This window comes from Caenorhabditis elegans, chromosome X, assembly GCF_000002985.6.
Source record: "Caenorhabditis elegans chromosome X".
NCBI classification, from domain to species: domain Eukaryota; kingdom Metazoa; phylum Nematoda; class Chromadorea; order Rhabditida; family Rhabditidae; genus Caenorhabditis; species Caenorhabditis elegans.
In genome coordinates, this window is record NC_003284.9 from 6,247,721 (window position 1) to 6,271,933 (window position 24,213).

Here is a 24,213-nt window from a genome sequence, read left to right on the forward strand (position 1 = left end):
GTTTCAAAAGGAACAGGGGAGTGTAGGGGAAAGAACAAAACTGTGAGCAAGTTGTGAGCAAACATGTAGTCTGAAACATGATCTTGATTTAGACTACCAGAAGTTCATCTTTGTTCTGTGGGCTCCTCTGTGAGCCTATCAAATTGCCACCTCCTCAACCAATGCTCTGGATTTTTTGTGTTACATTGTTAGTTTTTAAAAGGAACTCCAACTCACTTCCTTCCTTTTCTTGGAACATATTGCAATTATTTTATAATTCACCGAGTCTTGGTCTAGAAATCGTGAGTCACTGGCTCAAGGAGAAAAACGAGAGGAGAAAGCTCATTTGAAAGACGGGAAATTGGTTTTCAATTTGGTCTGGAACTCAATTTCGAAACAAAATTGAATACAATTCAGTTCAGTTTTTTTCCGGGTGTTTCAAAATTCAATTCTTCCTTTTTTTTAGTTTGTGCCTCCACCAGATTAGTCAGCCAAGCGGTTTCCACATAATATGAATTATTAATAACCCGCTTGCTGCAAAAACCTAAGAAATCTTTGAATTCAATAGATTTTTTATAAGTCTAATCTTATTCAAGTATTGGTTTTATGCTCGAAAAAAAGAAGAAAAACTGAACCTGGTTGAATAATAATTAGATTATCGGTAGCTATCAGTCTGAGACGCTGACAACAACATGAAAATCCAAGACGGAACTAATGATTAACCTGAAGATACTCCGTGAGCGTAGATTGTTATCAATTATTATGGTACTCGTTTTCGATTGAACGTAATGTGCATTTTCACTTTTTAGGCTTTAAAGTTTAATTAAAAACTATTCCGATGCAGAGTTTTAATCAGTATCCCATTAAACATAGTTCACCTTTAAAATTGGTTATTTTCTTAGCCTAAAAATGCAAAGAACTTCAAAATGCGTTCCAAAAATATACTAGAACCGGGATTAATATAAGAATCTCTAGGCTTTTAGGTTTTGACACAAGATCCTCTTTTTTCAATAAATGTGCAAGAATGTGGGTCCATTCGCACTTTTACTGCACTTCCCTTTTTTGTCCCTAGACAAAGTGCTTTCACAACACACTCCATTTGCAATCCAAGGAGCGGAAATCCTGAAAAGATTCTGTGAAAAGGAGAAAACGAGAAGAAGAAGGTGAAGTCTACTTTAAGAAGAATTTCAACTTGTGTCGTTTCCACACCCTTCCTTCCTGGGACGTCAAAGCTTTGCATCGCCTCCTTCGACAAAAAAGTTTGCAATCGACGTTTTCGAAAAGTTTCGAAAGAAGGAGAAGCAACGAAATGATCCGTGAACTTTTCCCTTTTTTATCACAGTTGCGAAAGAGATAGAAGCAGATAATGCTCGTCTTGATGACACTTGTTGTTATGTGGGAGAAAAAATGAAGCATGGCGCTGAATGGCAGCCAGTGAAAACACAAAAAGACTCTCCCACTTATGAATAATTCGTTTTGAGCCAACAAAAGGATGGTAGGAAGTATGTAGACAAGGAAAAAGACGAGCGAAAACGTGAAACATCTTCATGTGTATTCATAAGTATGTCGTTGACACTCTCGAGTCCTTGTACTTTGCTTGACCAACTTTTCACACACATCAAAGACATCAAATACGAAAAAAGATAAGGGGCAACCAAGAATCAGACGTAGTATTTTTATTTTTCTTAGCTTAATATTTTTGTTTGGCTTCGTGATGCAAAGGGTACCGTCTTCATGTCTTCGCCGATTTAGTGATTCATTTAAGATGGCAAGTTCATAGATGAGAAAGATGACGCACTAGGTACGACTACAGGAATTTTTGATAAGAAATGAATTTGAGAAAAAAAGGGTAAACAATTGATATAAATGTCGAAATTGCTGAATTTATTTGTTAAATGAAATTAAATCATTATTAAATCAAAAATCCTCAAAAAAGAAAATACGAAATAAAGTTTAATACCTGTCTGATAGTGAATACAAAATCACCGATTTTCTAGAGTAAGTGGGATTTTAGTCTGGATATACATTAACAGAAAGCTTTGGTAAAACTTTCCAAGATGTGGATTTTTTTAAACTCTAGAAGTTTTTCAAATTTTAATTCCTGAACTGATTAAATACGAACGATTGAAACGAAATTAAACTTATAAACTCGTAGAGAAATCTGTTTTTGGGCTTTTAAAAATAAGTCAGGTGTGGTAAGTTTTCATCATTTTCTATCCGTGAATATAAAAATTCAAAAACTTTTGAAAATTTTTCCTTTGATATTTGAACATTTTATCACTATAGAAGCAATTTTCAATATAGTCTTTACTGGCAGCCGATTTTTACAGCAAACATAGGAAGAATTATGAATTTTCTTGAAAGTTCTTGGTAATTTTCCAATCTTTCCTTACTCCCTCTGACGAAAAAAATTTAATTTGAAAATGCCCTTTCTTTCTCGCTTCTGGCCTCGATGTTTTCGAATTCAGGTATCGTCGGAACCACCACCCACGACGCCGTAGATTTCTTACCCAATGTCTTCGACAAGAAGGCTTGTCGCGCCGCGTCGAAAAAAAAACACATTTCTCTTCTCGCCCACCCCGGCGGGCACTATATTCATTGTCTCACAACCCCTGCGCCTCTTGCATGTTTCTAATGAGCTTCTTGTCTATTATCTTCTTCTTCGTTTTTTTTTCTATCTCCGTTCTCGTCCTTCTCCCACGGGATGATGTAATCCTTCGCGGGAGGTGAAAGAGCAAGCGGGTTAGAGGATGCGCAGGTTGTCCTCCCGCAAAGAGATAGTAGAAAAAATGAAGACATTTTCGAAACAATTCGAAACTTATCGAACCTATGTAGGTGACGAGAGCTGCAGGTAGTTTCGAAACTTTTCGCATCAAATCGAAAATTGAGAATAATCTGGAAATTTTTAGGGTTTGCGAATCAAACCTCGAAATTTCAAGGAAATTGTGATGTTTAAAATTGATGATCGCATTGTTTATTGTTTGTCTGGTTTATACCTGTGGTCTCTTCAGCGTCACCGGTGTCTTCCCCGTGACAAGAAACGAAAAGATAAAAGGGTTATGTTTGTCAAAAAAAAAAGTTAATCGTTAATCTCTGAGCCTTAAGGGTAGGCGGTTGTTAATTTTTTCAGTTTTCTTCTAAATTACTCTGATTTCCTTCTTCCTGTTCACACATCAAATCTCTTCCAGCATGGGGAAAAATATAATCTCATTCAGTGAATTCTCAAATTTCATCTAGTTCAAAAACTCAGTGGACGTCTTGGAGGGCAGTTTGATGTTTGGTTCAGAGTCTAGGGTCCCTTTTTTGTGCAAAAAAAAGGAAAAGAAGGAAGCGTACACATGCACAAGTTGATTAGATGCTCTTCACTAAAATGGAGCCCACCCTCACAAACACAGGAAGTTGCAAGGGACAGGAGGGAATTGGATTAGATTGGAAGGGCTCGACGATTGAAATAGAACAAAAAAGATGATACACTAGAAAAACTGAAAGTGCGAACCAAGACCAGACTCCGCCGAGGGGAACGGGGCGAACGTGTCTCATTTGGTATGCAGGCAGAGTTCGATAAGGTCATTACGCATGATACTTCTGACTCATAGTTGTAGTTCAAGTACAGAAGCTGGTCTTAGATACGAAGAAATTGTGTTCAAAACTACGTTTAGAAGCTGTGCAGAAATTATTCGATTTACATCAAAGGACTACAACTCAATTAGATTATTACTGATTTACCCAATCCGTGTGCGAAAACCGACGCTCACACAAAATCTTGTTTTGAGAGAGTCATCTAACTCCCGAATGAGCCGTCTACGAAGGAGGAGGATTTGTCTGATCTGTTGAACAAACTTATGAGTACTCCGGGGGAAGAGATTGATAAAATAAATACGATGCAACCCGCGCGAAAATTTTTGAGCAACTTGAAAGTGTTGAATTTTTAAAAAATATTCAAAATTGATAAGACGGTAGAATTACCTGATTTGATCTCTAGTTTATCTCCGCGTCTGTGATGTTTCATCAAAGCGGCAGGCGGCGGGGTGGTAGATACAAGCAAGTTCTTGGAACCATGTGACTTTTCGATAAATATCCGGGGCACTCAAAACAAAGAGGAATTCGCAAATTCTTACGATATGAATCTAGAAGAATTGAGGAATCTCCCCTGGCAACTTGATGGAAACAAAAAAAATTAACAGGCAGAAGCCAGTCTCTGATTTGTAATTTTTTTTTACTACTTTCACTTTGTGAAAAATTTTACAATTTTTACATACTCTTCACTTTTACACCTCATTGTTATGCTACATTGTTACAACATTTTCTGCAACTTTCTCGTTTTCACTTAATTTTTTTTTTCGAAAATCCTCGAAAGTTTGCAACAAAATTAAGGCGTGCCTGCTACATAATCATTATTACTGTCTTTATCTCTCTGTCCTATACAGTCTCTACTAAATGCATATTCGAAATTATTCGCAAAAAAGGATAGGCAGCCCCAGTACACGAGAGAGAACAGCGAGGGGGGAGGGCAGTGGGCCGACGCCCCGCCTCTCACGGCCTCCTCCGTATAAAAGGGAGAAGGGGGAGGAGAGCAGGCACACATCGGATCCAGTTTGCTTGGTGGTTTTGGTGTGCACCTTTTGGTGCTCCAGCACTGTTCGGCAAGGATTCGTGATGTCTTTTGAGCTACTTTCTTCCATTGAAGCACTTCAAGCTTCATAGCTATTACGGTCACTTCCATTCTTTTCTTCAATTTCTGACTTGCCAAACATCAATTGCCTTCGCTGAATGCAAATTATTCTGCCGAAAGCTATCTTGCCATGCCATCAACTTCCATTTTCGTGTGTTTTCGGACAATCTGGAGCTGGTCTTCAATCCGCCAAGAAGCTCGATAAGGAACCCGCCACATCTGCAGTCGTCGATTAGATTGGTTTGCCACATTCATCCATTTTTTCTTTTCTCCTTTTCAATTTCCTTTTCTCCAATTTTCTAGTAGCTTTCACATCTATTGAGTAGTTGAGTTCAGAAAATGTTGTGCTTTGAGTGCTTTCATGCTCGAGCTACACTTCCGGTCATACGGTGGACCATATGGAGGTTCAATTGAGTTGGTTAGCACTCATCTCACCATTAGAATCAGCTTCTCGGTATTATTCTTTTTTTGCCTGAGACTGAGAAATTTCAAAATCAACACAAAATAAGTTTTGCATCATTTCTAACTGTGAGCCATCTGAACGCTGGCATCCCAACGCACACTTCCGGTCATACGGTGGACCAAATGGAGGTTCCCTTTGGGTGGCCAGCGTTCATATCGCTACTACCAAAATTTTCGAACTTTTTTGAAAGGATTATTTCAAAAAATTGTAATTTTGTTAATTATTTATCAAGTTAAAAGATTGGGTTTGGACACAGAAGAGACCCTTGCTTCCGGTCATACGGTGGACCAAATGGAAGTTGGTCATAATGCTTCTGTGCCCATTCTTCATCGCTACTTGAAGTACTTCACAAAATTACAATCAATTTGAATTTTCCGAGTTGGTTTTTTGATTTTTCTTGCTCTCGGAAGACTATTTCATAATTCTAAGTCATTGATTTAGCTTCTCTATACTTTAATTGGCCTTTTTCTAGGTTTTGTAAATTTGACAGGTTTCATGAGAATACTCTAGCTACTATTGTTAGTCAGTGCGCCAAGCGCATTTCGACAAAATATCTTGACAATTAGCCAGTGAATTCTCTTGAATTCTTTTGCCCCTGCTTTCGTGTCAAAATTGTCCGAAAATGTACAAAAAAAATTGACAAAATTTGCCTCCGAAAATTTCTCAGGCAGTTGATCTGCACAAAAAAACTTCAAAATGTTCTCATTTTTCTTCCTTTTTTTGCCTTCAATTGTTGTCACTATGACACAAATTTAACTTATCGGTTCTTCTTTCAAATGCTTTGTTGTTTCATTTTTCTTTTTTCTCCTATCATTTGATTGTACCAGTGTTGCTAATTTGTTTGTATATTATTACTGGTTTCTTATTCTAATTAATATGAGAATATTGAAAAAACAAAAAAAAGTGTTCACAAAAAAACGAGTAAATAAATGATTTTTCAATTCTACACAACTGTGTTATTGTGTTCTACATTTCAAAAACAGATTCAATTTATAGTTGGGGAAAAATTACACCGAAACATTCAGGCCAGAATTAGAATAACAAAAGTTCGTTTTGCAAACTGTTTATCCAAATTGATCTTCTACACATCTAGTTTCTCCCATTTCGATGTTTGAGGTTTTGCTAGGAACCCGACAGATTACCTCATAAAACGCCGCAGATAATATTATAGTGATGCGTTTGTTCGTGGAAGGTTCAAGAGCAAATAGTATTTGTTTACTCTAACGTATAGGCGGAAGAAATTATTTTCAACTTTTTTGAAGATTTTAGATTTTGTAGCATTAAGTAATCTAGAGATTAGTCAGCCAATTCATTCATTTAATTCAAACACATTCTTTATTCAAATGCTGCTGAATCAAAATCCATTTCGACATCTCAGGTGTCTCCCGACTAATCCTACAGGTGTGCCCAATCTTGTCTCAATGACAAACAAATCTTAATATGAAGAAAAGTATGGTACCAGTCCCCACCGTTTTTTACGAGTCCGACCCAGTAGTGTAATCCATTCAAATTGCGTCATTACCCATCACACATACGATGTGGTGTTTTCGATTTTCTCGTCGATTCCTGCGACTCTTCGCCCGATCGCCTCTCTATCTGCCTCCTCATGTCACTCGATCGATTTGGACGGGCGTCGCTGATTTTTCCGTGACAAAAGAGAAGAGAAACAAGACGAAACGCTTCGCATCACCAGCACGCTATTTCATAGTCTATGGAAATATGTGTTTGGTATCTTTCTCCCCTTTCATCCGCCCTGTTGGAAAAATTGAAAGGAGTCAAATTGTAACAAATAATTCTGATGATTCCCTTTTGAGGGTTGGTTGGTCAGTATAAAGTAAGGTAAGAATACCGGTTTCATTAACCGTCATACCGTCTTTTTTCATTTGAACAAAAAAGTTTAGAAAGACGAAGTACACAACAAACCGCAACAAACGTACAAATTCCTGTTCACTTTCTAAATTGCCTCCTAGGTGTTGAATGAACAGTGAAAGTACCGCAGGATTGGCTTATCATTTTCGCGCTTGATAAGATATTCTGTGATCTAGAACTCTGGATAGATCAGAAGAATATAGATCTATATTTAGAGGGTTAGTCACAAGCTCAATAATGTTGTTAATTTTGAACAGGTGATCTTGTTTTTGGAGAGACTTTTGAACTGAAGATCAGGTGTCGATAACTTCACTTTTTCGCCAAATTGAAAAAAGTGATGTGAGTTGAAAAGAACAGGGTTTTAATTTTAATTTTTACTTACTTTTTTTTTCTTTTTTTTACTTTTTCCTAATAACGGGCAGGTGATTGAGAAATTATGACAAATTTGAATTCCTGAATGTTAAGTGAGTTTTCTTGCAATAAATGCATACTCAATCAGTTCAGGGGAAGTTTCATTTGTCATGTTTCACGTGAGACTCTATTAATGGTAATTTTTAAAGGAATTCACGTCTGAATGTTCACAAGTTTAGTGTTTGGGAATCCGTTAATGGTGGAGTAGGATCAGTGGGTAAATTTTTCCACAGTCCAAAGTTGCAATTACTGAAATTTTGACACTTAAAAAAACTATTGCACTGTCGCATGTTCGATCCCATGTTCGAAACCATGTTTGAATGTTAATGTTTGAAACATAAGTAAACCATAAAGTTTGAAGGGATTTTTTTTTAGCATTTTCGCACTATAGAAATGTTTTTCTCAATATTTCCCCACTGACCGTACTTCGCCTTTAACAATTATACTGTTCAGAAATCCGTCAATATTTTTTTCCGTGTCCCATCTGTTTTTGTTTGATCCTTTCACTGCCAACAATAGAAAGTTTGAATTTATTTACGATCGACACAAAATGTGATCAAGCACTACAGATGAATCTGATCACACGTTTACGCCTCCCACATAAACAAATTCGCCTTGTGATCGATAACAAGAAGTGATCGGGGCACGTGGGCAGCAGGTCAAAAGTGTGCGTATAGTCTGTTTGTGCTGTTTGTACTCAGCGGGAGAGATAAACGAGCACCACAGAAACAAAAAGACAGGTCTCACTCTCCATGACATCATGGCGAACAGTTGGCTCTCCAGGACCATTGTGAGGTGTGGCAGGGTGGTGCGAGAAGGGATTTATAAGACGAGTGTCGGCAACCATCTGGGTGGTCCTATTGTGGACCAAATGTAGTATGTGATGCAACAAAAGTATGGAATAATCTCTTTGTTTGGGAATATAATGGAACAGGTCATCCAAATATGAATAACAAATATTTTATGGTATTTCAAGAAACTTGAAACGTTAATATTTTGTAGAAAACGTACAACTGAGTTAAATCTCGTGATGAAACATTGGAAACCTTTAAAAGCAATATTTGATTTGCAATATCTCAATCCTTCCAATTTCATTATATACCGTATATCCTCTGTTAGTTTTGCACCCCTTTGCTCAACTTTGACAGCTCATATCTCCTTTTGTTTTAAACATATGAATAATTAACAAATTACATACTATAGAAAAACATCTAACAAATATTTTATCAGTTGACAACTTTTCTATAGAACAAACGACTACTGAGATATGAGCTGCCAAAGTTGAGCAAAGGGGTGCAAAACTAATAGAGGATATACGGTAAGTTTATTTTTAATAGATCAAAAATCAAGAACTGTTTCTGGTATTAGTGTTTTATCAATAACCAGCCCCATTTTTTATCAGACGACGCGGAGTCTTTGTCTCGTGCCCTCGTTATCAGTGCTCGGTGAAACTAGAGCACATTTTGAAGAAAATAAAAAAAAATGTGGGGGTATGTGACCAGTTGCTCTCACTCTCAATTGTGATTGGCTCAGAGATCTATTCAATTGCGACAATAACATCAGATTTTGACCATTAAGCGTTTCCTTCCTTTGGTGATCGAAAACTAGTTTGAATTGGAAGTCGGAAAGAACAATTATAATTTTATACGTTTCATGCATAGCCAATGGTCAGAAAAAACAGAAATAGCAGAAATTCACCCGAAATGGAGAATAAAATTGGCTCTTTTTTCCTTCAATGGGAGATTATAGCCGCAAATTAACTATAATTGTCGGGCAGGCCGAAGACCGAATGTAGTTCGGAATTTCTGAAACAAACAAAATAATCATCCTATTTTTGCAATACTAAGCTCGTGCCGTGCCAATCGGTACCAGCGTTTTTACGTCACAAAACCCACTGTTGCTGACATACTTTACCAACTATTACGATAAGAAACTAATAGATTTTGGTAGTCGGCATGATAATCTCTGATGACCAGGAAGTTTTTTTTTTGTTATAGTAATTGTAAGAGACCAGAATACAAAAGTTGCGTTGTAATCTAGTTGTTGCCGATTGAGATCGCTGACTTGAAAAAAATTGTTAGAGGGAAAATAAAAGTGGAATTGATTTCGAAACAAGTGGAGCTGGTCAATAAAACGTTTAAACGACAGTTAAAGAAGTGGTGTTGTGGAGTTTTCTGGAAAACAAAACTATAAAATTTGTGTTTTCAATCTTTTGCATTTTATGAAACCACAGCTTCCATTAAATACAATATTTTCTGGATGGATTGTAAATTTTTGGTACAGAACATATGTATTTATACATCCTATGTGACCATGATTGATGTATGTAATTAAATTACTTGATTGAAACAAACGGAAACACACTGTCAAAAATACAAAACCTAAAAAAATACAAAACCAAAGAAACGTGTTTTCGTTCCATTATCTAAAAGTGTAGGAACCGTACTTCAAAATATTTGCAATGAATAAAATATCGTAATGAGAAAAAACAAATACATTCTCTTATAATTTTATTCTTTTGCTTATAATACAAAAGGAATTTGCGTTTGATTGTTAAAACAATTGGGGTGCAGCTACATTAAACAGGTACCTAAACTTTTCAAAAAATAATTAAAATGTGTCAATTTTTTTGAATTTCTATTCGAAAAGTTGCAATTTTATGCCACTGATAATTTTGAAAATCTACGAAAAACATATTTTTTACAAGTTTTCTATTTTGTTCAAGTTTAAACTTTGTATTGGTCTATATTTTTCAAAAATCTAAAACTGTTTTGTGAGTTGACTTTTTTCCAAAACTGTGACTGTGTTAAATCAAAAAATAAAGTTTTTATTATTGTTTCATAAGTATCTGTGCTAAATTTGGATAACTGTAATTATACAAAATTTACTGGTTAACTCTGACGTTTTTCAAAACAAAATCAGTTTGATATCAAGTCATGATTAAAATTTTTCCCTAAAAGCTTGTTCAGAAATGTTGATGCACAAAAGGTTTCCAGAAGAACATATTACACCTATTTGAATTAGGTTATTAATTAGTCAGCAATGAGTGTCACTGAATGTGTCACCTAATTGAATCATCTGTGAAAATGTAAATCGGTGAGAAAATAATATAATTTTATCTTGTGGGGTTTCGACTGTAGAACAATTTCTTAAAGGTTTGAAACTATTATAAAAAAATATTTTGACATTGAATATTAAATTTTACTTCTCAAAACTTTTCAAAATTCAAAACTACTGTTTAAACTTTCCAAACAGTATTTATTTGACACATGTAATTGATAAATTCAGTGCTTTTTGAAATTCTTATTTTACCACTGAACACTTTAAAATGACTTCAGATTTATTTGCTACACCCACTCTTTCATTAGCCATCTGTTGCTTCAGTTTAGAGGAACAAAGACACTAACCGCTTCGGTATTCTTTCATGACACTCAACTAATTAACCACTTTTTGATGCATTTCACCAAATGGTGGGTAGCCTGGGTTAAGAAAATTATATACTCAACAAGCAGACCCATTAATCCTTCAAAAGGTCGAATGTACCACACTTTCCAGCCATAATTGCATTGAATTGCGAAGAGGCAATTTGGGCACCCCCGTTACAACAGGGATCTTGACAGCTATGCGAAAGTGTACAGAAGATGACATCCTCCCTGCCGTTCAAGTTCTTCTAAACGACACGATGTTATCGCTCTTCGTTTGTGAGTGCATTCAGACATTGTTCATGGATGGCTGCCGTTATGAACAGGGATTTTGGAATGTGGCGGAAAAGAGATGAAGATGATAAACACTACATGTTGTTCGCTAGATGTTTTTTCCTTTGATAAAAATTTCGACTTGATCAGATAAAATGATTGATTATCACGCCTTGTGCTTGTTCAAGTTCTGAAAAAAAAAGAATTATATCTCTCTTCAGCAAATACCAATTTTTTGATTTGTTATGAAAATGGTATGAATGTAGTCTGTTTTTTACACTATTTCAGTGTATGCAAAAACAAAATAAAACTGCATTAAAGTCTAAACATAAAACAATAAACATAAGCAGTTGCATATCTACATATGTCAATCATGTATCTTCACCATTCACCATGAGTGTACCAAAAAATATGTTCCCAGAAAAAATGTATGATGGAATTAACAGGTGTTGAGCAGGTGGCAGTTATCGGTTGTCAAATATGTACCCATCTGGTCAGAACAGGGGCTTAAATACGAGGTCACGTGCAAATAATGACAGGAACATCTGCTCGTGATATCTATTTTTGTCGATATAGTTCAAGAAAATGAGATCAATGAGGTAAGAGATAGTGATTCTTTGGCTTGATCATACTGAACTAGCTCACAACCGTACTTCAAAATTAGAAACTTTTGAAAATTTTTCAAATATGTTTTGTGGTTGTTCAGAAAAAACTACATTTGGCTAAAATCTGACATTACCATGTTCTCATTGTCAGTAGCCGAAAACAAAAATTAGAGTTTTTTCAAAGAAGATGTAGTTACATTACTTGGGGTATTCGAGAGTCTATCAATTAAAATATATTCAAATAAACTAAAAACGTAGTATAATGAATGAAATGTGCAAAAAAGATCAAAATTAAATAAAAATGCATTTCCTGGACACTGTCATAAGAAACGAGAATTTGACAACCAGGGAAAGTGACAAAAATACAGCCAAAAGCTTGTTAAAACAGTTGATATGGAAAATTAACAGCTATCAAAACTTAAACAAGGAATAAATTAGAGAATAGCAACAAAATAACAAAATAAAAATACAGAAACATCACTATTCAAGCTTGCAAAATTAAACAAAATGCTACAGGCACAAATTTTCTGCGCCACGGTCGTTAATTTTTGATTTTCAGAATTTGGCTATTTCTGAATAACACGCTACCACTATTTTTATTGTAACTAAACTAATCTCTGAATTTTGGATTTAAAAGCATTATATGATTCATATGAGCAAAAAGCAATTTATGACAGTTTCAACAGATTAAATAAAACTAGAAATTTAAAACTAGGTATTTTGTGATAGTTTGTTGCTTATGACAAAAAAGATGTTATTTGACACCTTTGGGATAAAACATTTGCAATCTCTCTCAGTTTAACAGGCGATTAATATATTCTCAAATTTCATAATTGAAAAAAAAAGCAAACAAACAAACAAAAATGAGAGCCTTTCTTTGAAATTTGGTCAAGCTAATACGCGCCATGGAGAATAAGTGATTAAACACTTAATTTTGTTCATTTTTCAGAAAAAAATAAGAACTTTTTTAGGGCTGCTTATGCAGCAGCCACCAGCAGCCCCGTAGCAACACATATCATAAAACTGAATATAAATTGGGTTGATGTTGCTAAACAAATTTAAACAATTGTAGTGAATCAGTTATAATGAAACAATTTTTCTAAATGTTTCAGTAAATGTAGGGACCATTGGTAAACTTTCAATTCCAAAACCGATATGAATGTTTTGAAATTTTGTGAGTGTAGATTCAAAGTTTTCAAACCACTTTCAAATGAAGTTAGAGCAACGTTTCTGGAAAAACAAGACTGATTACAATTTAGAATCTGGAACTGAAATTACACAAGGTTGAAAAATCAGTTAAAAAAAACAAGTGATGTTCTTTAAAAGAAACTTGATAAAATATAAAATACACAAATTAGCCGCAAAACTTAATAATTCAAGAATAATACTTTGTTTTCAATGTTACTTTTGATTGTTGTCATTTTAAAAAATTTATTGCAAGTTTTCTTATCGTTTTTTAATCTGAGGGGGGTTATTCTACTTGTGACGAAACTCAATTTTTCAATTGTGAAATATCTACATTATTGATATGTGACGTTTGTTAATGAATTCTACAGATGTCATGATGAACATGTCTCAAGCGCATTTTTCTACGCCCTGATTAAAAGTGTACCTTCTTACCGAAAAATAGTAATATTGGTTTTCAAAAAAAGTTAAATTTTGAACGTCTAGAAATAGACAAAAATCCAATATAAGGTCGGAACAGTTTTTAATTTTCTTAAACTGGAAAAAGATTTACAACATCTTAATGGATTTTAATAATTGGAAAACTACATACACGAATGATGTTTTCGATTGAAAAGTCGAGATTGGTTTGAAGTTTTTTGTGGGGCCAATGAATTTTAGTACATTTTGAGTGATTTTGTGAAGCTCAAAAAAATTACACTTTTATCAGATATTTTAAAAACGATGTGCACAGGATCAGATATTCGAAAAAATGCCCATGAAACTACTATGGCACTCCTAGAACTTTGAAAATGCAATATTTTAATGATCTTAAAATTAAGTTACTGCGTGGATCAAGTTTAAGTTTCTGGCAGCTCATATACTGACACATTTCTAAAAAATTAAATAATGAGTTCTCAGACTGCTTTCAAATATGCTTTAACTTTTTTCTTAAGTTTTCAGCTAATTGATCAAAAGAAAAAGATGTTTCACGCATTTTATTATGCAAACTTGTTGCTTTCAGGATTTCATTTCTTTCCAAATCAGAACAACACCTTGACGCTCAACACCTATCTATTTTATTATTTCAGTGACATCCAAATAGTTCAGACTAATCTCCCAACATTAACTTAAGCAACTTTGTTATTTTTGAAGCTATTTATGTATCTCTTGTTTTTGTTGTGCAATAACTGCCGAGTGTATTATTTGGTGTTTCAGTCATACCTTCCTGTGTTTTCAATAATTCTAATAATCTGTATAAGATTTGAAAGGATTTCATGTATTGGTTTCTAGTGAATACATTTTTCTGATCGCAAAAAATGTGTACGCCCTCGGCAGATGAATTCTGAAATACGAAATCAATTATTTAATTCAATGTTTATTGTTAATAGTCTATACTTCTCAAAATATGTAACTCGGTCGTAAGTTTGAATAATAAATTGTAAAATAGATACTTCCAAACATGAATTGAAAATACTTGTTCTTATTCCAAGTAAAGATTAATTTTTTCGATTTTTAAACTTTTTTATTTCACTTTGAGAATATATTCTCTTCAGATTCTTACTTTATATTTTAGATGTGATTGAAGAAGAAAATATATCATTCATTCCTCACTAAAATAAACATTTGAGGATGCAGGATCGCCAGTGGAGGAAATTATTTAAAACCGCTCCGGAACTGCTGAAATACCTAAATGTAATACTAAAAATTTGCAAAAAAGTTCTTTAGTTGACAGTTTAAAATTATTGATTATTTGATTTTTCACTTTTACCGTATATCTTATATTAATATGGCCTCCCTATTAGACTTGCACTCCCTATTAGTATTGCCCCTCGGAGACCTTCCGAAAATTAGTATTGCACTCCCTAATAGTCTTGCACTCCCTATTAGTATTGCAAGCGGGAAGGCCATCGAAAAATAGTATTGCAGCCATATTAATAGAAGAAATACGGTATTTATTTTGAAACTCGACTAAAAACTGTATGTTTTCGTATTTCAGTATTCTCGGTGTTAGAATTTACAGGATTATTTAAAATTACTCGAAAAATCCGCATTTTCTGAAAATTGACGTTTTATCAAACTTTTATTTAAAATTTCAAAAACTTAAAATTTTTTACATTGTTTTGAAATAATAATAGGTCATGTTAGACTGTTATAAGTGGTTTTGAATTTAATTCCACTTACGATACTTTTCTTTGAAAAGAAGGTGATTTTAATTTGATTTTTAGGCCAATTAAAAGTAAGAATTCTGTAATTCTTTTGCATGTATGTGTAGAAAGTTACGGTTTAGTTTTACAATGGTTATGAAAAAAAAGTACCGAATTAATGTATTCTCATAATTTCTTAAGCTGGTGATAATTAACACTCTCGGGTCTGCAATCCTTGTTGCTTGCCGCTCAACACACCGCTCACTCATATTAAAAGTGGTGGTCTCCCTTTTTTTGATATTTCACTTTTCCTGCAAAAAAAAGCAATACTTTAATAAATTTTTGCAGTTTTTATTATATATATATTTATTATAATATGCTTTCTGGGGTTTTTAATAATTGATTCGCATTCAGTTTTTTTTAGTAAAAATCCACACCTCTTCTCTATTTTGATTTTATTGTTTTTTTATTAGCTTTTTTACATAAATAGATTCAGGACCGTTCTCTGATAGCATTTGCTAAAAATCAATATGGCCATTGAATAGAACATAAAAAACGGGCACGCGGAGAACGCTCATTGCTCGTCCACTCTCGGCCAAAGCGGACGCATTCGTTACCCTCTTTCTTTCGCACTCTCCTGCCTTTGCCCAGTCTATCGCCGCCTCGAAAAGTCGATAACTGCCGAAGGGGCGACTCGACACCACTTGCCTATGCATAGAGGAATAAGTGGCGTACGATTTACGAGAGATATTAAAGGGGCGTGCATCTCATGTCTCGGTGTGTCCCGCCACGAACGGAAATTTACATGCATTTCCCTGACTCTAAACGTTCTGGAGCTGTTTTCTTTTATGTAATTTTCATCTTCAAACCGATTTTTTTGTTGTCCTTGATTAATAACAATATTTTATTTATATTTTTCCAGACCCAATGAATCGCGGCCCGCGTAACCGCCCCCATCAAAAGCCAGATGCAAAATCAATCGCACCGAATTACTTTTTGCGTGCCTCAATGAGAGTTTGGGCTCGGGAGAGGGAAAATGACGATCGGATACACGAGTATAACATTGATACGGAAACAATGACAGCTGAAACTTTGAAAAAATTCACGCTTCATTGCCAGAGGGTGGCACTGAAGAGTAAAGTAGGTTATATTTTATTCGAAAATTTCAAACAAAATTAGTTTTCAGATCGCAAGTGACGATTTTAGATTCATTACCGAATACTACGACGAGAAAGTTTTGGAGCTGAAAAAATCGCTTTTGAACATTCTCCGTGGACTATGGAAAGAAGTACCACCGCCGCACCTTCGCTTAGAGTTTGCAAACCTCATTAGCTTCATCGTCACTTTTGCCGAAATGGTTGGATATGTCCACGACACAATGAGCATCGAAAAAACACATCTTCCATGTGATCTTGTGAACAAGTTCAGCAACTACCTTTACACCATTGAACAGTGCAAGCGCTATGGGCACGCCGACTTGACGCATTTTGCACAACTGTTGGATTTTCGGGACGAAGTCTTGATGGCGATTCAAGTATACTATCGCATTCGTTGTCCGATGAGAGAAAATAAAGAACCGAGTTTTCCGAAAGATGCCCAACGATATTCTCCATACGATTATGAGTGGCTCTGCGGATCTGTAATTTCAGGACCGTACGTTGATTATTTAAAAAATATTGAAAAAATAATTATTGCATTTGTTAAATAACTCCAATAGATTTAATTCGAACTTTAGAATAAAACCTTCAGCTTAAAAAGTTTCCACCTTGTTAGTGTTGTAGCTGCTGGAAATTAATTCGTGTTTAATGTCTACTCTCTATTGCAAAAAATGTGTGCATCTATCTGTTGAAAAATCACCTTACGAAACCACAAAAACGGGCAATAGAGGGCAGTTATTCAAGAAAAACAGATCTAGAAAAATTAAAGTTTCTAGTTTTAAAAACTTAAAAATACTTTTAAACTGCTCTAAACTGTTCTGCTTGTTGTTAAACTGCTCTGTTTCAAAAAAATATTTGATTAGTCTAAATATGAAATTCAGCTACTGCAACTTTAACATGGCACATAGATTCAAAATAGCTGAAGTTGAATAGTTTATATCATGATCACTCCTTTTCTAGTTAGTTCTACCTCTAAATTATAGTTTTAAATTTCAGTTACTTCCTCGAATGCACCAAGTACTTATGCACCAGCCGCATTGCTCAAATGGACATAACCACACTTCGTCACGATATCATAGCTGCTACCAAAGGAAAAGAATACAAATATTATACTCATATTCGAGTGCCGTTTCCAAAAACCGCCAAGAATAGCAAGGCTCTCGCAGATGCCCTTGCCAACCGGGAAGGCAGCTTGAAAGCGATCAACGCAAAAACTCGGAAAGAACTGAGAAAAGATTTTCCGAGAGGACATCGACTGTTCCACTTTACAACTGTCGCCGATCAATTCTTCATTCTTAGATCTGATATTCGTGCCAAAAAGCGGACTGTAGCTGATTCTTTGATTCGAAGTGATATCAGCAACGTCACCCCATTCCATCTGATTATTGCGGTTTTGTCGGCCGTGGAAGCACAACTTTTGATGGTTCACAAAGTGTACGCTTTGTTTGTAGATGAAAAACTCGGACTATATGGAAAACCACTTCCCCAAAAAGTTTGTTTCTTCAATTAAAATAAATTTCAAACAATTTACAATTTTCAGGTACTCGAAATCGCTTTCAACATTTATCTCATGACTGGAGTAGATAGCTGCAAGACAATGCCGTTGAATGAAAACATTGAAGAATGTCTTCAGAGCTTACGAAAAGCGACTCGCGATTGGATTCGACAGTATTACCGTGGTTATGAGGACAAATGTGAATCTAATTACACCAAAAACGTATACGTCAACATCGAAAGTGGCTACAACTTCTTCCCATACGAACTCAAGGTGGAGGATTTTCCAGAAGAAATTGCCCATCACGCCAAACTAATGATGGAGCACTTATATTTCGAAGAGTTTGAGCTAAACCGCCTAAGCACTCAACTAAGCCAAGTGAGAACTGGGTACTCTAGCTGGCCAAGTAAAGAGTAAGTTGGCATCTTGTATACACTGTATTAACTATATTTTACAGAGGAACGCCTTCATTGTCTTTGAATAATTGCAAGGATCATGTCTATGCATTTCACTCCAATTTCTGCACTGTTCGAGCCGATATTCTTGAGAAGGTCAATGGTGATACAACTTCCTTTGAAGATAGAATGGAATTTGCAAACTATCCGGGCTACGAAATCGTTTGTATATCACACAAAGTGATTGACGAGAAGAAATGCGTGCCTTCAATTGCGGAAATTAATCACGAGTTTGCGGTTGCTTTCAAAGAAGCGTTCGGTACTCGGATTATTGACGATTTCAGTTTTAACGAAATGGCTTACCAATTTGCGGAAATTGTCAACGCTGAAATTGATTTCAACAACCTTCGCAAGAAGTACAAATACCAGAAAGGATCTACAGCGACCGCGAAGAAAATGATAAGTGAAATTATGGAGTTCTACATGGATTACATAAAGAAACGTACAAACCATTTCGATCTGCCTGAACCACCACTGGCCCGACGCCAAGATCCGAACTGTAACCCGTACAGTGACGAAGAATACGACACTGAGTTGGAAGATGAAGACGACGAGGTGGATGGAGATCAAAACACTGGAGAGAATTTGTTGAGCAAGATGTTTGGAGAAGTTTCTCTGGGAGCCGTTTCTATTGGATCTGAGAATGATACTGAAGTCGAGGACCCAACTACACTGGTTATCGAAGATCGCGATCAAGTACCCGATGATATGGTCGATGAGTTCATTCACGGCGTCTTTCATGTAAATCTTGGGATGATTCCGGATTTGTCTGCATCATTATACAATTTGCCACTTGATTAAACATGTTTCAAATTGGAAAACCAGTAATTTAGTTAATCATAACTTATTCTCATCTTTCTCTCTCCTTCATGCTGTGCAATCATTCCCTTGCCTCTCTCGAAATGATCTTTTACAGTAAAAATCATCTTTATTGATTTTGTTCAGGTTTTTTTCTAAAGTGAATTGTCATCTGATTACTAGTTTTACTGTTAATTCAATACTGTTTTTCTATGTGCACCCGTTACCCCAGTTTAATCTATCCCGTCCTGTTCAGCTCTTTTTAATAAAAAGAATTGTGCGGAATTTAATTTAAATTATGTATTTTCTTAAAGCATGGCCTTATTCCCATTTATATATCGATTCGTTTATATTTTTGAACTTTCGTTTTTGTATGCTTCATTCAGTTTTAAAATAGGATAGGTTATTTCAGGTAGTAATGACTCCAGAAGATGCTCAAGCAGCATCCAGTCCTGATCCCTCAAATGGAGTGAGACCAGAGGAACAGGCATTTAGTTTGTAAGTTTTTTTGTAAAGTTTCATGTTAAAAAACATCCCTTTTAAGCTGTGATCTGATTTTTTTGCGTAATTTTCACTTAATATCTTGTCGAATTGTTTCAAAAACTGTTTTTTTTTAGAAGTTGAAAATTGTCTTGAAAATTTGTAGCGTTTTGAAAACTTTCTGAAAAAAACCCGGGAAGTTTAGCTTCTCATGGCAAATCTTAAAAAAATTGTTTTTTTGAGCAATTATACTTTTGGAAATAATGATAAATTGCAGTGAGAGCATTTCCGATCAAAATTTTCTATGAGATGTAAAAAAATAAAATAAAATAGATATTTATTCACATCAAAAGACACCCATTATATGTACCAATTTTCAGAAATTTGATCAACCAAGATATTTTTATCCATGAAGAAATTCGCCGAATTGATACCGTCGTCGGATTGAGCTGCACAATGAGCAACTTGGAAAAGAATTGCAGGGATAGCCAGAGACTGGCCCGATTCATGAAGCCAAACAGTTTTGAGGAAGTTCCAAAATTTGAAACTGTGGATGAATTTCAAGACTATTTCAAGATATCGATTTTGGAGAGAAGGGCGAGTTGCTGAGCACAAAGCCAATATTTTGATTGGAAAATAAATTGAACATCATTTCAGGTCACATTTGATCAATGTCTTTTCATAAGCAAAAACTATGCCGAAAAACGAGCTCAACTCGCTGATAACATTCAAAATCTTACTGATGATTTGTGGTCCAAAGTTCCTGAGCTCAACAAACGACTGGACTATGCGAATTATGTCAATTTTCTGATCACTTACACAGAGATGTTTCATTGGATTGGCACTGTCATGGAAACCGAATATCAGAACGGAATTCATTCGTTTATTCCCTGCCAATTGATTGACATCTTTCATGACTACTTTGAAACAGTTCAAAAAGCTCATAACAACGGGATCGCAGATATTTCAAACTTTTCGTTTCTTCTCTACATTCGTGACCGCATTGTTGACGCTCTACGGGACCATTTCAGCATCGTGACGCCAATGCGTCAGAAGAAGAAAATAGTTGAGCCTCCTCAGGAAATTTCTGATAGATATAATCCGTTTGACTATGAGTGGCTGAGCGGAACAGTTGTCTCTGGAAAGTATGTTGCATAAAAACTATATAAAGGTTAACTTTTATTAAAACATTTTTCAGATATCACTTTCCATTCATGAAATTTCTCGCTATTGACAGAATGCAGCAGCTTGAACTTTCCTACTATCGTGCTGTCATTGTAGCTTCTAAACGAAAGGAAGAACTTGGCTTTTTGAAGAATCTCCGAATTCCATTCCCACAATCAGCTGACAACGCGAACTTGCTTGACAAAGCACTTCAAACCAACGAGACAAAGCTTCGCCAAGACTTTTGCAGGATTTTGAAAATCTTGAAGAAAGAGAGAGGCCTTGACAAGACAAGGGCAGTATTGTATATCCAGAAGATGGAGCAATTTAACGAGTTGTGTGGTGTTGTGCGAAATAAGAAGAAGAGCACCATGGATCAAATCACTCATTGTGAACCTTTCAACATTAAACCAAAGCTTCGTTTTATTGCGGTCATGGCTTCGATTGACGCATTGTTGCTTGTTATTCAGAGAGTTTATGCTCTATTCGTTGACAAGGAAAAAGGAATATATGGCGAATGCGTGCCAGAATCGGTGAGAATAATGGGTTCATGAGGTGAATTTTGTTTCAAATTTTAGGTATTACTCACAGCGGCACAACTTCTCAAAATCACGACAGTGGAGCGTTGCCGAAATGACGACATGGACAAGGAAATCTCTGGAAAACTTGAAGTTCTTCGAGTCAAAGTACACAATGCCGTCAAAAATTTCTACATTAAGAAAGAGTCTATCAACCACGGCGTTTTTGTCGAACCGGATCACGATGAAGCTGCATTGAAAAAAATCAGATTTGAGTTGACCATTTCGGAAAACGAATTCCCTCCCATTGTGATGCACCATGCTTCTCGAATGTTGTGGCATCTGAGACAACAAAAAAAGGAGTTGAAACGTTTGAATAAGGAAATTCATTTCGCAAAAGCTGCCGAACTTTTATGGCCAAAGATAGAGTAAGTTATTTTTCATCGGAGATAGGATATTAAAAGAGGAGGATAGGTTCTGGATTTTTTGGTTGCACAGATAGGCAGATGATTCAAAAAACCAAAATCAACTAGTTTCAAAATTGCATTTCTCACAAATATCTGAAAAAATTAAATGGCCTAAATTAAGCTAATATCTCCTTTTGCCAAATTTCCCGCGTCACAACTGTCCGAATTTTGCTTGTATTAAGTTATCCTTCATTATTGCATACTTTGGGCGTTTATCTCAAGTTATTTAAAGCATTTAAAACCGATGGGTATCCAAAAAGTACCAAAACTGGATTCCAATCGGCATTGTATGTACTTTAATTTACAAAATATAGTGAGAAATACACCCAAAATATGCAATGAAAGATGATAAAACAAAAAAATCAAATTCGCTCGTCTGCAACACGGAAAATGTTTTTATTTGAGCACATTTTGTTTCTAAAATACCCAGAACTAATACTCCTCTTTTCATCGGTGTTAGAATAATAATAATAATTGAATGTTAATGGAATTTTTTTTCAGTGGAGTCATGTTCCAGCTGAACAAAGTACCTGGAATCTGTGCCTTCGTTTCAAACTTTGACGATCATGTTGATCGAGAAAAAGTGAAGGAAGTAATTGCCGCATCAGAACTCGACTGGATGAACCCTGAGCCAGAGTTTCGTGCGGGTGTCGAAATTATCAACGGAATTCATCATATCATGGACAAGTATCGCGGCGTACCACACTGCGTTGAGATCCGAGCAACATTGGAAGCAGAGTTCCACGCAGAAATGCATTTTCAACGCATCAATGGGCAGACTTACAAACAACTTGCGGCTCAGTTCTCGCAGATTCTCATTCAAGAAATTGATCTCACAAATTCTAGAATCAGATATCAAACTAAAATGCAAACAGCTTACCTTGCTCACAGAATTGCCAGAATGATGGCTGGGACTTACATGGATTATGTGTGTAACAACATGAAGAACCCGCCGTCTAGATGCCGTGTAAGAACTCCAACACCAATTCCAGAAGACGATCTTCCAGAAGACACAGCTGAAGGCTCCGAAGAGGGTAGAGAATCTGAAGAGACTGGCTCGGAAACCGGATCGGATTACGCAACAGATGAAGGACCAAATGTCGGACGTCGTCGGGTTAGACGAAATGTAGAATTGGAAAGCGATGATGATGATGAAGATGAAGAGGAAGATGAAGAAGAGGAGGACGGCGTTGAGCGTCAATTTGATCCCGAGGAGGCCGCCAGAGTTGCATTCCTTCTCAATACGTTTTCTATGAATGGAAATGTCATCTTCGTGGAGAATGAAGGTGACGTAGAAGACGATCGCGTTCCAGATGACGTGATTGATAACTTCATTCGCAATGTTCGCAGAGTGCACATGGAGCCGGATATGTCTGCACCATATTTGAATATCCCACTTGATTAATATCTTTTTTCGCTGATTGAATATCATTTTGTTTTTGTTCTACATTCTTTTGTTTCCTCAAAATCTCATCACAACGTATTTCATGCTCAAAAAATTTACCATAATTCCCCACGAAATTTGTAGACGTATAATTTTATCGGATACCACATTTCCAAACTCATCATACACCCCCATCTTCAAATGTGTCTAATTTTATATTGTCCGGTTAGGCTTATTGAAACCAAAGACCTAGTGAGCTTTTTATTATCATTTCCTCTTTTGTTCCATACTCTTTCCCATTGTTTCATGACAACATCCATTGGTCAACGTTCCAAAGTGTTTGGCGCACTGAAGTACGATTTACGAATCAAGTTTTTGGTACCCCAAAAATGATTTGTTATTACTTTGAAATAGAATGCAAAAATAAATTTATTACGTCGGAAATTCATAAATTCAGATGTTTATTACTAATTCTTGTTACTAATTCTTGATCAGTTTGGAAATGTGGAGTTATATTGAAAGTTGAATATTCTGACTGTAAAATATTTTACAAGTCTCGAATTAGAACTAATTCACATGACACGTTTATTTTTAGTTCGAATGGATATTAAGAAAAGTTAAAATAAGTCAGTTTTCGATCTGAAATAAGCAGTTCATTTAGGATTAGCAAGATTAGTTTTCAATAATTTATTGACTTCAAGTAATTTATGTCAAAATTTTTCTTATGTTTTCAGTGTATCAACATATTCACATTTTTTCACATTGTGCAAACTTAAAACTGGTGAATTAAAGTTAACAGGCTTCAACTCGCGTGCCAAGTTTCGGAATGTTTTGTTTGAACCTGAAAAGTGCTGCAACTGCTAATGTAATTTCATTAGTAATTTCGGCAATTTGGGCCCGAAAATGAGCATTGCCGAAAATATAAAGTTTCAAAATTTCTGAAGATTTTAAATCGAATAGATGTTTTTTATATCAGAATGCTCAGTATTCAAGTTCAAATGTCTCAAACCTCAAATTAATAGGTAATTTTTGAAATAGCAAACGGTATCCAACATCCAACAATTACGGCCTTTGTCATGCACTTTTTAGAAATGAGCAAATGCAAAACTTTTCAAAAATTGATTTGAAATTTCCTATTTGCACAACAAGCTCAAAATTATATTGACATAAATTCCAAGTTTGTATCACGAGCATGCTCATTATGAAAGACACCAATTTCAGATCAATCTTATGATTCTAATTGTCATTGTGTTTATTTGCTCGTTCTCCATCATCAACAACATACTGGGC

At 35.5% G+C, this 24,213-nt stretch overlaps 2 protein-coding genes, 1 long non-coding RNA gene and 1 other non-coding gene across 4 annotated transcripts; all 4 read left to right on the forward strand.

Moving 5' to 3' along the window:
• The first annotated feature begins 4,553 nt into the window (after positions 1–4,553).
• On the forward strand, positions 4,554–6,065 carry W05H9.3. Its single transcript, NR_132542.1, has one exon. It is a non-coding gene; the product is annotated as an Unclassified non-coding RNA W05H9.3 (non-coding RNA).
• Positions 6,066–9,057: 2,992 nt separating this feature from the next.
• linc-103 lies at positions 9,058–11,256 on the forward strand. The gene is made up of 2 exons (NR_102185.1): positions 9,058–9,980; positions 10,950–11,256. It is a non-coding gene; the product is annotated as a long non-coding RNA linc-103 (long non-coding RNA).
• A 4,671-nt stretch (positions 11,257–15,927) lies between these two features.
• Positions 15,928–19,193, forward strand: W05H9.4 (ANK_REP_REGION domain-containing protein). The gene is made up of 5 exons (NM_001029772.8): positions 15,928–16,145; positions 16,192–16,658; positions 17,159–17,654; positions 17,703–18,070; positions 18,115–19,193. The coding sequence occupies exons 1-5, from the start codon at positions 15,933–15,935 to the stop codon at positions 18,911–18,913; spliced, it is 2,343 nt and encodes a 780-aa protein (NP_001024943.1). The 5' UTR covers positions 15,928–15,932; the 3' UTR covers positions 18,914–19,193.
• A 125-nt stretch (positions 19,194–19,318) lies between these two features.
• On the forward strand, positions 19,319–23,374 carry W05H9.2 (Dynein heavy chain 7, axonemal). The gene is made up of 6 exons (NM_076648.8): positions 19,319–19,408; positions 19,771–19,987; positions 20,048–20,535; positions 20,589–21,087; positions 21,133–21,500; positions 22,041–23,374. Exons 1-6 carry the CDS (start codon positions 19,329–19,331, stop codon positions 22,942–22,944), a joined length of 2,556 nt encoding a protein of 851 aa, NP_509049.3. The 5' UTR covers positions 19,319–19,328; the 3' UTR covers positions 22,945–23,374.
• Positions 23,375–24,213: the final 839 nt, after the last annotated feature.